Source organism: Myxine glutinosa, chromosome 6 (genome assembly GCF_964187855.1).
Source record: "Myxine glutinosa chromosome 6, kmMyxGlut1.1, whole genome shotgun sequence".
Lineage (NCBI taxonomy): Eukaryota > Metazoa > Chordata > Myxini > Myxiniformes > Myxinidae > Myxine > Myxine glutinosa.
The window spans coordinates 169,008,497-169,020,611 of NC_136266.1; the positions used below are offsets into that span (position 1 = coordinate 169,008,497).

Consider the following 12,115-nt stretch of genomic DNA (forward strand, 5'->3'; position numbering starts at 1 on the left):
AAAGTAGACGTTAGCGGTTTTTGACACCTACGGACAGAGCAATAGCGATAACCAATACATCATTGTCGGGTTTCTTGACGATTTTGTTCGTAGTTTGGGTTTTTGTTTTTTCTGCACGCAGTTGCTCTGACTTTTTAGTTATTTATTTATTTATTTATTACACAATCTACTTTACTTGGCTTGTAATGGAGCTGCCACACATATGGACATACAGACAAACGTACACAACAACACAATACTGTTATATAAGAGAAAAACAGCCACGGTGCTTGTGGGGGAGGGGGGGTGGGAAGTGTCATTACATCCCGGGATACTCTAGGTACCAGTGACATCACACCAATGGCGTGATGCATTCAGCGGGGCATTTCCCAAGAAGGAATTCTGGTCCTCCCCTTGGATGCCAACCTATGAGGATTGTCCAGGGTCTTAACCTTTTAAATGCTGAACGTCAAACAAGGAAGCAACATGTACCATTTTGGAAATCCTTGATATGACTCAGCCGGTGTTCGAATCGCTGACCTCCCAGACTCGGAGCAGATACTTCAACAAATACACACCGAGTCTGGTTAGCGAAACAAAAAAGAACAACTTGTTCCAGAGCTCGTATAGACAAGAGCTGGTGATTACAGCATCCCTCAGGTAATCTCCGGGTTAATATAGCACATCCCTGATATCAGGTCTCCCATCATACAGAGATTGATAAAGAGAGAGAGAGAGTGCACCAATTAAATTCAGTGATGTCAGTGAAGTGCTGGTAGGTGTGTCTGTCCGTTACTCATTGTTTGATTCACCTACAAATAACAACCAGGGAAAATTAATTCAATAATTAGATACAATGAGGTAAATTAAATCCGAGAAAATCTAAGCGCCTCACTCCGGTCACAAGGACAGATGGGGTGAGGGACAAGACCAGGCAACTTATCTCTGGTGGCAGCAGGAGATGAAGGAAGGTGGGCACGGAGCAGGCGATGGGCAGGATGATGAGGAGACAGCAGGCAGATTAAAAGGTTAGGAGATGAGCAGGACAAAGACAGGCAAGGGAGGGAAGATGAGAACAACACCAGGGCCAAAGCAGGCAGGTGGATGACCTGATGATGGCGCTACAGGATGTTGATGAGGAGGATGATGATGAGGCACTGCAGGATGACCTCCTTAATTCTGATCAGAATAATCTTAATTCTCAGTTCTCCGCACCAAAAATGCGAGCTCCTCGGCGCACTGTTAATTCACCTCACTCCAAAAAACCACGAGCTCATCACACTGTTCAAGCTCCGCCAGGCTCCTCCCCCTTCTCCTCAGACTCTCGCAATCCTTCTCAAACTGTTCCAGCTCAAGTATCCAACTCAGTTCTCACCAATCCTCCTCAGTTCTCTCACAACAAAAAAGCTTTCCACCAAATCTGTGTTGGTTTCCTCACAGGATTGGCACAAATCCTCTTGCTCCTTTTTGTCGTCTCCTCCTTGTCAAACTTGACAATGCACCGCCCCTCCAGGCTGGGCTCGACATCCTTCCAGGGGGCGATCATAGCTCCGCCCCCTCCCCTCTCCTTACCCGGCAGAATCCCTTAGCTTTCTGCTTCGTTCTTTTGGGCTGGTGCAAACAATGTTCTACAGAGACGTCACCCGGCAAGCGCCCGGTGGGTGTTTACATGAGGTTTAACACACGTTGAATAAACTTTAATCCCTCTCTATCTTATCACAAGCACGCCCCTCGTATTGTGCACATTCAAACACAATCCCGAACCTAACAGGTCCCCTCATAAATGTAACAATATTGTTCATCTCAAGGATGAACACCTAAACCTTACATCAGTGCTGACGGATAATGTTGTCAAATCCTGCTGTGCCGCTCTTGCAACTCCTACGTATGCGCTCTTCACCCTGCACTTCACCTTTGGCTGCCACCTGTCTGCCTGTGGGACAACTAACATTATGCCCATTCATAAGGGGGCAAAAATAAATGCTTTCCTCAACAGGGCTGCAAGCTGACTTCCATTTATAAACGAGAAAGGCACTCAGTAGACAGCATACCTCCGCCAGCTGAACAGTTTACGTTTTGTATCCCAGAGTAGACCAGAAAATCACGACAGAATCACGTTTAATTAAAATCATCCATCCACAATTTTTTTTGAGATTCTATTTTTTGGTAGATTCTATATATTTTTATTTTTTTAATTCTATTTTTATTTTTTGGGGGGGATTATTATAGGCTAATAGATTCTATTCTATTCAATCTAGTTTTCCTAGTCACACACACACACACACACACACACACACACACACACACACACACACACACACACACACACACACACACACACACACACACACACACACACACACACACACACACACCCCGAGTCTCATCCAAATATGTCCATAACTTTTTGAGATATCCTGCTATATGTTGGTTTTAGCCCTATCACTCATTGGTGAAGAATCAATTAAAAAAATTAAATAATTCTCATTTCGGAATTCATATTCAGATCTTCACCAAAATTGAATTGAATCGTCCTTGTCACACACACACATGTCCACCAGGTTTCGTCCACAACTTTTTGAGATATCCTGCTATATATAGTGTTTGGCCCTATCTCCCAATGGTGAAGAATCACTTTAAAAATTCTAGTAGCCGAATCCGGATGTTCACCAAAATCTAATCATTTCGTCCTTGTCACATACACAACATCTCTGCCAGATTTCGTCCGAATCTGTCGACAACTTTTTGAGATATCTTGTTCACAAACAAACAAACCTTTGTAGGTGGAGGTAACAAAATCCAGACATAACCCATTGTCCTTAAATCAAATTGTTGATAAATAATCTGATTAAACATACACAGAGGGAACACAAGTTAAGGTTTCAACTCGGTGAAAAAAAAAAATGAACATCTTAAGGTCAGATGAACTGTCAAACTACAATATAATCAGCCCTCAGAATAATGGTTCACGACTCAACAGGAAACAGTTACGATGGCAAAGGTCTTTGCGAGCTCACAGGTAGAGAGCTTGCATAGTTTTCAAAAGGCTGTGAATTGTTGAGAGATCTTGAGCATTCTCCCATGCAACCAATTCTGCCATCGCTCAAGCAGACATGAAACATGTTATGACATGTGAAAATGCAGAAGAAATTAATGTCATTGTTGAAGTATGGAAATAATCAATCGTTTTTACAAGAACTCTCAGTAGTGAGAACAGATGGTCTAAGTCGGCTAAGAGATGAGGAAGGACTTTTAGAGAAGTCACAGGAAGGGTGAAGGAAGTAACAAGGAACTTTCACGCAGGAGGAGGCCCATTCGGCCAATCATGTCTGCACTACACCAACAGATTCAATGCATCCAATTTCACCGATGGGGAGAGGGGAGAGGGAGGGAGGTGTTACACATGCAAATAAAATTAATATTCAAATTAAAACTTCAATTAATATTTGAATTGTCCGAATGCACGGTATGTCCGAATGCATGGCAATCAAGTGTTACGTTATGCAAATTACTACAAAAAATAGCGTTATGTATTTTTTTTTGAACGGCCCCGTATTGGAGTTGAGCAATCCGCGACCGTGACAAATCAGCTCGTTCTGATATAACCATGGGGAGGGTGTCATGGGTGAGAGGTGTCGATTTAATCTTTGAATAGTGCATTGAACGCGTGTTTCCCAATTAGCCCGTTACCGGATGTCGTCACAGATTTTGACTACAGTACGGCCATTGTTGTTGTTTATGTGAGACTGAAGCTCATGGAAGAGCAAGAATAACTCGCTGCTTCTTCGAATCGCTCATTGCGTATCTGCCTGTAAACTTCAAACCTTTATGCTCACTTTTACTCCACTGTTCAAACTTCAGGAACCTACCATCTTTGTCTTATTCTCAACTCCACTGCATTCTTCAACAATGGTACGAGGTATCTCAATCATCAGCCTAACAGCACTTTTATTGCCAACAACCTAAATTTGCCCGACTCACAATTGCCGTATTGCAATTGTACTGAATATTGTTTTGAAACCACTTTGTGAACACATGAACAGGAATACAAATTACAAATATGAAAGCGATGAGCACATCCCAATTTTTGAAGATACGAAACCATTGTGTAGGCTTTGTGCAATGATGTTGGTGCAAAGTGTAAAGGTTAGAAAGTCACAAACCTCCCCAAGAGATGAAAAATTTGGGTTGTCCACCAGCAGCCATTGGGCGTAAAGCACTGAGCAAAGTGAAAAGCTTTTCCAGGTAAGATGGTGTAAGGCCCTGAAATAAGTAAAAAAGTACATGGTTATATATATATATATATACACACATACAGTCATGGCCAAAAATATTGGCACCCTTGTACTTTTCTCAAATAATGCACCATGTCTTCCAGAAAATTGTTGAAATTAAAAAATATTTTGGTATCCACATGTGTATTTCTTTGATTTGCAGTGGAACAAAACAAAAAAAGCTGGAAAAATTACTAAACCTTAGCTTATTCCGTACATAAATCCTAAAATGGCCCAGACAATATTATTGGCACCTTTTAGAAGTTGTTGGAAAGAATTAGATTTCAAGCAGATACAGAAACAGAAACTATTACAAGCAAATGCAGAAACAGATTTTTTTTCAAGATACAGATTTCTCAAACAGAAAGCTGAGTCTCTGTCGAAGGTCATGGGTCTTGCAAGAGGACAATGACCCCAAACATACTTCAAAAAGTACCCAGGAATGGTTCAAGACTTTGATCTTTGTCGGCGACGGCACGGGTTTTCGAAGCTGTCCATGCTCTCACGCTTTCAAAGTTAAGTAATTGTTTTCAATTGTATTTTTGTCGGAACTGTATTTATCGTTCAGTGTGTGTACCTATAGTGTGTCCCTAGGAAGATTTATTGGTGTTAATCTTTCATACCTGTATAAAAAATCGTGGGTCATTTCGTGCCGCGTTTTTTTGCAACCGAGTACTTTGTTCCCTACCCTGAGGCTTTTTTTCTCTCAGCGGTCGATTGTGGTCCATTTACTTTCGTTCTCAGTTTTTCCCAGTCTTTTCACCCCATACTTCCTTGTTTAAAATCTCAACAACAACAAAAAAAACATTTCCTTCTTTGTTCTTATTCGTTGTTCTTATTTGTTTATTCGTTGTTCTTGTTCGTTCGTTCTTCGACCACGTGTTTCACCCCCATTTCCCCAGATAGTTTTCACTGCTCAATTTAAAAATGTTTAAACTTTCCGCTGAAGTACTGTATTGTCGTATATTATAACACCTTTTTCTTCTTCTTCTTTAAAAGGGTGCTTTCGACTTGCTCACCAAATCTATTCATTCCAAAAAAAAATTCCATCTCTTACAGTTCCTCTTTTCGACATTCCCTCAACTCTCCTGCACTCCATCCCCCCTGCAGCGTCCTTAAACGTATCTTTAACTCGAAGGTCAAAAGAAACTCATTTTGCAATAAATGTTCATTTCCCATTAATCGTACAACACTTTCTAAATTACAATCTCACCCCTCCCCTCCAAATCTTCCCCATCACCGATCCCTTTCAAATCTCCCACCTTGCCCCTCCCCTCCAAATCTTCCCCATCACCCATCCCTTTCAAATCTCCCCCCTTGCCCCTCCCCTCCAAATTTTCCCCATCACCCATACCTTTCAAATCCCCCCCCCCCTTGCCCCTTCCCTCCGAAACTCCCCCCGCACCCCTCCCCTCCTAAGCTCCCCCCTCACCCATCCCCTCCAAATCTCCCCCATCTCCCTTCCCTTTAAAATCCCCCCACCTTGCCCCTTCTCTCCTAAACTCCCCCCTTGCCCCTCCCCTTCAAATCTCCCCACCCTCATTTTTTCTCCATTTCCCCCCTCTCACCCCTCCTCCTCAAAGCATCCTCACCGCTTCTTCCCCCTTCCAACTCTCACCTCCATCTCCCCCAACCTTCTGCCTCCCTCTGCCCCCCCCCCCCCCCTCAAATAACATCTCACTGTGCCTCACCCAATCACCATCAAGCCTGATGTCCGCACCCATCCTTCCCTTTCTCCTCGATTTTCTGAAATCTCTGACACACCTTCAACAGCTCTCCCTACCTCTTCGTCCTCTTCCACATCTTACCCAACCTCACCCCCCCCGCCCCCCCCCCCCCCTGTTCTGTATCCGATGCTCCCCCTTCCCCTTCATTAACGGTATGGACCTCAAACATCCGGGGCCTTTGCTCAAATTTGACAGATCTCTCCATACAGGTTGCTTGAGCCTGGTGTTGGCTTAGCGGTTAGGGTGTCGGCTTGGGATCCTCGGATCCTGGGTTTGAATCCCGGTATTATCGCTGAATTAACACCAGGGGGGTTGACTCAGCCTGTCATCCTTCCGAGGTCGGCAAATTGAGTACCAGCTCACTGGTCATTCCCTGTGTGTCGCAAAAGGTGACGATCAGGGTTGGCATCAGGAAGGGCATCCGGCCATAAAAGATTGCTTCAAAAAGGGGACCATGGTGCCCGAAAAAGGCCAACCCCTGCTCTGTGGGGAAAAATGGCCTCTAAAGGTGGTTCTTCTCCATACAGGTTGCTTCTGACAAACCAGACTTGATCTGCTTAACAGAAACTTTCCTCCTTCATGATGTCTCCGATTCCTTAATATCTCTCCCGGGTTACTCCCTCCTCCAGTATGACAGACCTGAGCCAAGGCCTGGAGGAGGGGTTGCTACCTTTATCAAAAACTCTCTTCCTCACTCGCCCTGCACTGCCCTCTCTCCACCTCACCCCCAGGAGTACCTCTGGCTACAGCTTCCCCTTCGCTCCCACCTTTTGTTCATATGTGTTCTGTACCGTCCACCAAACAGTGATGACTCCATCTACATCTCGCTGTCTGATAATATGGACCAACTTCAATCTACTCATCCCAACTCTCTCTTCCTCATGTGGTGATTTAAATTGTCACCATGCCAGTTGGATGGGTATGGGTACCTCTATCACCAGCCATGGCTGCTCAGCAAAGGACTTCTGTTACTCACTGGGACCGACACGATCTGTCAATTTCCCGAACCAGATCACAGACAACGGAGCATCTTCTCTTCCAGACTTGGTTATGACTAACTTCCCTGCAAATGTCTGCCTCTCTTCTTCTGCTCCAATCGGCTCATCTAATCATGTGCTTGTTAAAGTGGACATCTCTCTGACCATTCTCAGAGAGCCTCCTCAGCGTCGACGAGTCTGGCATTTCACTCAGGCCAACTGGCACGGTCTTCAAGCAGCCATCAATCATCTGGACTGGTCTCCCATCTCTACCACCTCTGACATCAACTCATCCTGGGAATTCTTCCAAAGTAAATTGCTCTCTCTCATGCACAGATTTATCCCATCTCGTCTTCAGTTGTCATACCCTTCCTCCCGTCCATGGTACACGGAATCTTGTGGTGAGGCTGTTGCCCAGAAACAACTTGCCTTCGTCTCCTGGAAAGCAAATCCAACGGAAGGAAATCTCATTTCCTTTCACCAAGCCCGAAACAAGTGTGTCCACCCTCAGGAGAGCCAGGAAACAATATCTCTCCACTCTCAAGACCGAACTCTCAAACCTGTCTCCCTCTTCCAAATCCTGGTGGCGTCTGGTCAAATCCGTTTCTGGTGGTTGTTCCCCCTCCATCCCCTCGCTTACCTCAAATGGCTACACAGCTGACTCCGCACGTGAAAAAGCTGAATGCCTCAAATCTGTGTTTGCCTCTAAATCTTGTGTCACAAACCCATCCCTCTCTGTACCCACCATGCCCAGTCGTACCCAGCTGTTCCTGGACTCTGTGTCCTTTCCTACTGACAAGGTGGAAAAGCTTCTGTCAACCCTCGACTCTGATTCTGCAACTGGACCTGACGGCATCAGCCCACGGCGGGTCCGAAAATCCTGCTCCGCCGCTCTTTCACTGCCTCTCTCTGTTCTCTTCACCCTCTCTTTTGCTCAAGGTCATCTGCCATCACCTTGGAAATCAGCCAACATCACCGCTTCACACAAAAAAGGTGCAAAAACAGAACCTTGCAACTACAGACCAATCAGCCTTCTCCCCATTATCAGCAAAGTCATGGAATCCATCATTGCTTCGGATATCAAATCTTTCCTCTTCTCAAAAGGCTTGATCTCTGATCATCAATTTGGTTTCAGACCAGGTCATTTTACTCTGGACATGCTGCTTCTGCTGCCTCAACAATGGATGGAGGTCCTCAATGTCAAACAGGAAATTAGAGCTGTCTCCCTTGACATATCATGTGCCTTCGATACGGTCTGGCACCCCACACTGCTCACCAAACTCTCCTCCTATGCTTCCTTTGTGAAGTCCTTTCTCCATGGATATGCTCCTATTCTCCGTGGAAATCTCCACGCATGGCTTGCGGACTTCCTCTCTGGTAGTAGTCAATGTGTGGCCCTAAATGGGTTTCTCTCATCTCCCCTTCCTGTTCAGGCTGGAGTTCCCCAAGGCAGTGTTCTGGGCCCTGTGCTTTTTCTGGTCTTCATCAATGATCTCACTGACTCTCTTGAAAATCCTCTATCTCTTTGCTGATGACTCCACTTTCTGCCGCTCCATTCTTCATCCCTCAGATCGGCAGTCTGCAGCCTCCTCACTCTCTGCAGGCCTGTACAAAATCAGACTGGTTAAACAAGTGGACCATGTCTTTCAATCCTGACAAATCTCACACTCTTACTATGTCTCTCCGAAAAGACCGACTGGAAAACCCTCCCATCCACTTTCTGAATAATCCTCTCCAAGAAATTCTGTCACTCAAGCTTTTGGGTCTCACTATATGCCATGCTCTTTCCTGGGAAAACCACATTTCAAATCTGGCCTCCAAAGCCAGTCGCCGACTGAGCATCCTCCATCATGCGAAGTCCTTCCTTGGCACACCTGAGCTCCTCAACACATACAAGGCTTTCATCCGCAGCTCAATGGAATACTGTTCTCCCCTTTGGGCCGGTGCTCCTGCCTCAGACCTAGCTCGGCTTCACGCTGTTGAAACCAAAGCTTTCAGAATCATTGGAATCTCCCGTGATGAAGCTAGCTCCGAGGACCTTTCACTTACTCACCGCAGGCAGGTTGGTGGTCTTTCTGTCTTCTTCCGACTCCTCTCCGGCCTTGCTCCCCCAGCTCTCTCTGTGCTATGTCCCCCAAATATTCCTTTAGGTCGCACAAGATCTGCCTGCAACCCTCTTATGGTTAAACTGCCAAAAGCAAGACTCTCTGCTCACCTTCACTCCTTCATTCCTCTTTTCTCCCGCCTCTGGAACAAACTCCCTCACTCTCTTCAATCCCACTCCTCCCTCCAGGTCTTAAAAGCAGCTGTTCACCACCATCTCTTATCTTCCCCCATCCAAAACCTTGATCTTTTCTACCCCCGCTAATTTCACCCCAGATTCACTTTTTTGAAATACCAACTTCCTTCCTGGAAGTCCTTGCAGTGTCCTTGTGTTTTATACATCTCCTACCCCTCCCCTCCCCCCCCCCCCTTCACATGCCTCCTCCCCCCAAGCCCTCCCACAGATCTCCCGATGTCCCTGCTCTCAAATGTTGTGTTTGTGTGCTTCCCTTTCTCTCCCCATCTTGTCGATCTCTACCCATATTATATGTTTTGTGTCCGTTTGATTTTTTTTTTTGTGTGATAAATGTTAGCTTGTTCACGAGCCTCGATCCTGTACAAAAAAAAAAAAAGACAAAACGCTGGACTGTTCAGCAGTGGCCAACAATGAGTCCAGATCTAAATCCCATTGAACACCTGTTGGGAGATCTGAAAACAGCAGTTGGGAGAAGGCACCCTTCAAATCTGGGAGAACTGGAGCAGTTTGCACAAGAAGAGTGGGACAAATTGCCAGTAGAGAGGCGAGGGAAGCTCATTCATGGCTATTGGAAGCGCTTGACTGTAGTTATTTTATCCAAAGGCCATGCTACCAAATATTAATTCAAGGCTGTAAATAATTTTGTCCATGCAATTTCTTTTTATTTTCTGATTTAAAAGGATTTATTAAGTTCTGAATCAAAAACAAAGGTTCTGTAATATTAACAGTGAAATAAAGAATTGTGGAGACCAAATACTTGTCAATTTCTACTTGTTTTTAGAGAAAATTGTGTTATTTGAAAAAAGTGCAAGGGCGCCAATATTTTTGGCCACGACTGTGTGTATGTGTATATATACCGACATATATACATACCAAGTAATGTATACATACATACCAACATATATGCATGTGTAATGTGTATATATATGTGTATATATATATTGAGTCGCATAATTACTGGTATATAACCGAAAGGTTTTCAGTCAAGTGTGTGGCAAGCTCGCTGCATTGCCATGACTAGGGCATGCCCGTACTATATATATGCCCGTACTATATATATATCTAAAATTATATCCCCCCCCCTCTATTTACATGAAATGGTTTGGTCCATTCGCAACGCCAAAGCGAACGGCGAACGGCTTGCGAGTACGGTGACAATCCCCCCCCTCTATTTACATGAAATGGTTTGGTCCATTCGCAACGACCACAGAACCCCCCCCTCTATTTACATGAAATGGTTTGGTCCATTCGCAACGCCAAAGCGAACGGCGAACGGCTAAATCGCCATAGCTCGGTAACTACTTGTCCGATTAATTTCAAACCTTGAAAAGGCACATCCTCGGGTCCCCAGCAATATACCTGGCAAGTTTCAAGTATATCGGACCGGTAGTTGTCGAGAAACAGCGGTCACAGACAAACATACATACATACATACAAACAAACATACAAACATACAAACATACACACAGAGATTACTGGAATTATAGATAGACTAGGGCATGCCCGTACGTGGGTGCCCGTTCCTTGCCAAAAAAAAAAAAAAAAAAAAATTTGTGTAGGGGTGTGTGTGTGTGTAAACATCCTAGGGCGTGCCCGTACGTGGGTGCAAAAAAACATGCGTGCAAACAACAACAACAAAAAAAAACTTTGAAACCACGTGGCAGTAACGACCACAGAACCCCCCCCCCCTCTATTTACATGAATGGTTTGGTCCATTCGCAACGACCACAGAACCCCCCCCTCTATTTACATGAAATGGTTTGGTCCAAAGCGAACGGCTTGCGGTGTTTGGTAAAGAAATCGCCATAGCTCGGTAAGTACTTGTCCGATTAATATGAAACCTTGAAAAGGCACATCCTCGGGTCCCCAGCAATATACCTGGCAAGTTTCAAGTATATCGGACCCGTGGTTGTCGAGAAACAGCGGTCACAGACAAACATACAAACACACATACACACATACACACATACACACAGAGATTAATGGAATTATAGATAGATGATGCCCGCCCCCCCCCCCCCCACCCCAATAAGAGCGAAACCAGGTCGGCAACTACGTTTTTCATGCACTTATGAAGGTAACTGAACTAACATCTTTATGATGTACCTTCGTGCTGAGGGATAGCTCTTCCGGGGCTTCGCAGACAGGGCGGACATACATGGCGGTGACGTCATGGCATTCGCTCATTAAATTTAAGCACTAAATTATATATAGTAATTTCACTACTCCCAACCGCATCCAGGTCGACTCCATGTAGTGGGTGGAAACAAGAGGTAATGTACCGTGTGGCAGGCAGTACTTATCACTCCTGGTGATGTGCAGCAAGGGCTGTATAGGACACCTTACTGGCAATCCTCCACACACAGTATGGAGTCGCATAATAACTGATATATATGTATGTGCAATGTGCATGTGTGTATGTGTATGTGAATGTGTATGTGCACAAGTTGCTACTGTTGTCGCTATCTCCACACGTGTGTGGATTTCCTTTCTACAGTATCGGGCCTTACACAACATGTGACACATGAAGATGAAACATCAATTTGCCACAAAACAAAACTCACAAACATAAAGAAACGCACAACAGAACATGAACAACCATCTTTAAACTCAAACTCACTTGTTTGCCTGCAAGGGAGGCCCGAATTACAGACATGGTGTAGTAAACAACATCAGTGAACTCAAGAAACTCTTGAAAACGAGTAAGCAGTGCAGTCGTCTGGACATCTTCTACAAACATCTGATCCACCACTTCCTGGAAGTAGAAAATCAGACCATAGTCATGGAAATCCTAATTTAATCTTTGCTCATTGAAACATACAACACTTTGTTATAGAAATGCACATCTTGATTTGGAAA

General features: G+C 44.7%; 1 protein-coding gene across 1 annotated transcript in view; it reads right to left on the reverse strand.

Moving 5' to 3' along the window:
- The window catches only part of NOC4L (nucleolar complex associated 4 homolog), a 99,025-nt gene that overhangs the window by 58,733 nt on the left and 28,177 nt on the right, over window positions 1-12,115 (reverse strand). The window contains exons 5-6 of the mRNA XM_078780867.1: window positions 11,877-12,011; window positions 4,143-4,242 (exon numbers count right to left, since the gene is read on the reverse strand). Coding sequence (XP_078636993.1) covers window positions 4,143-4,242; window positions 11,877-12,011 — 235 coding nt within the window. The remainder of the gene's footprint in view (window positions 1-4,142; window positions 4,243-11,876; window positions 12,012-12,115) is intronic.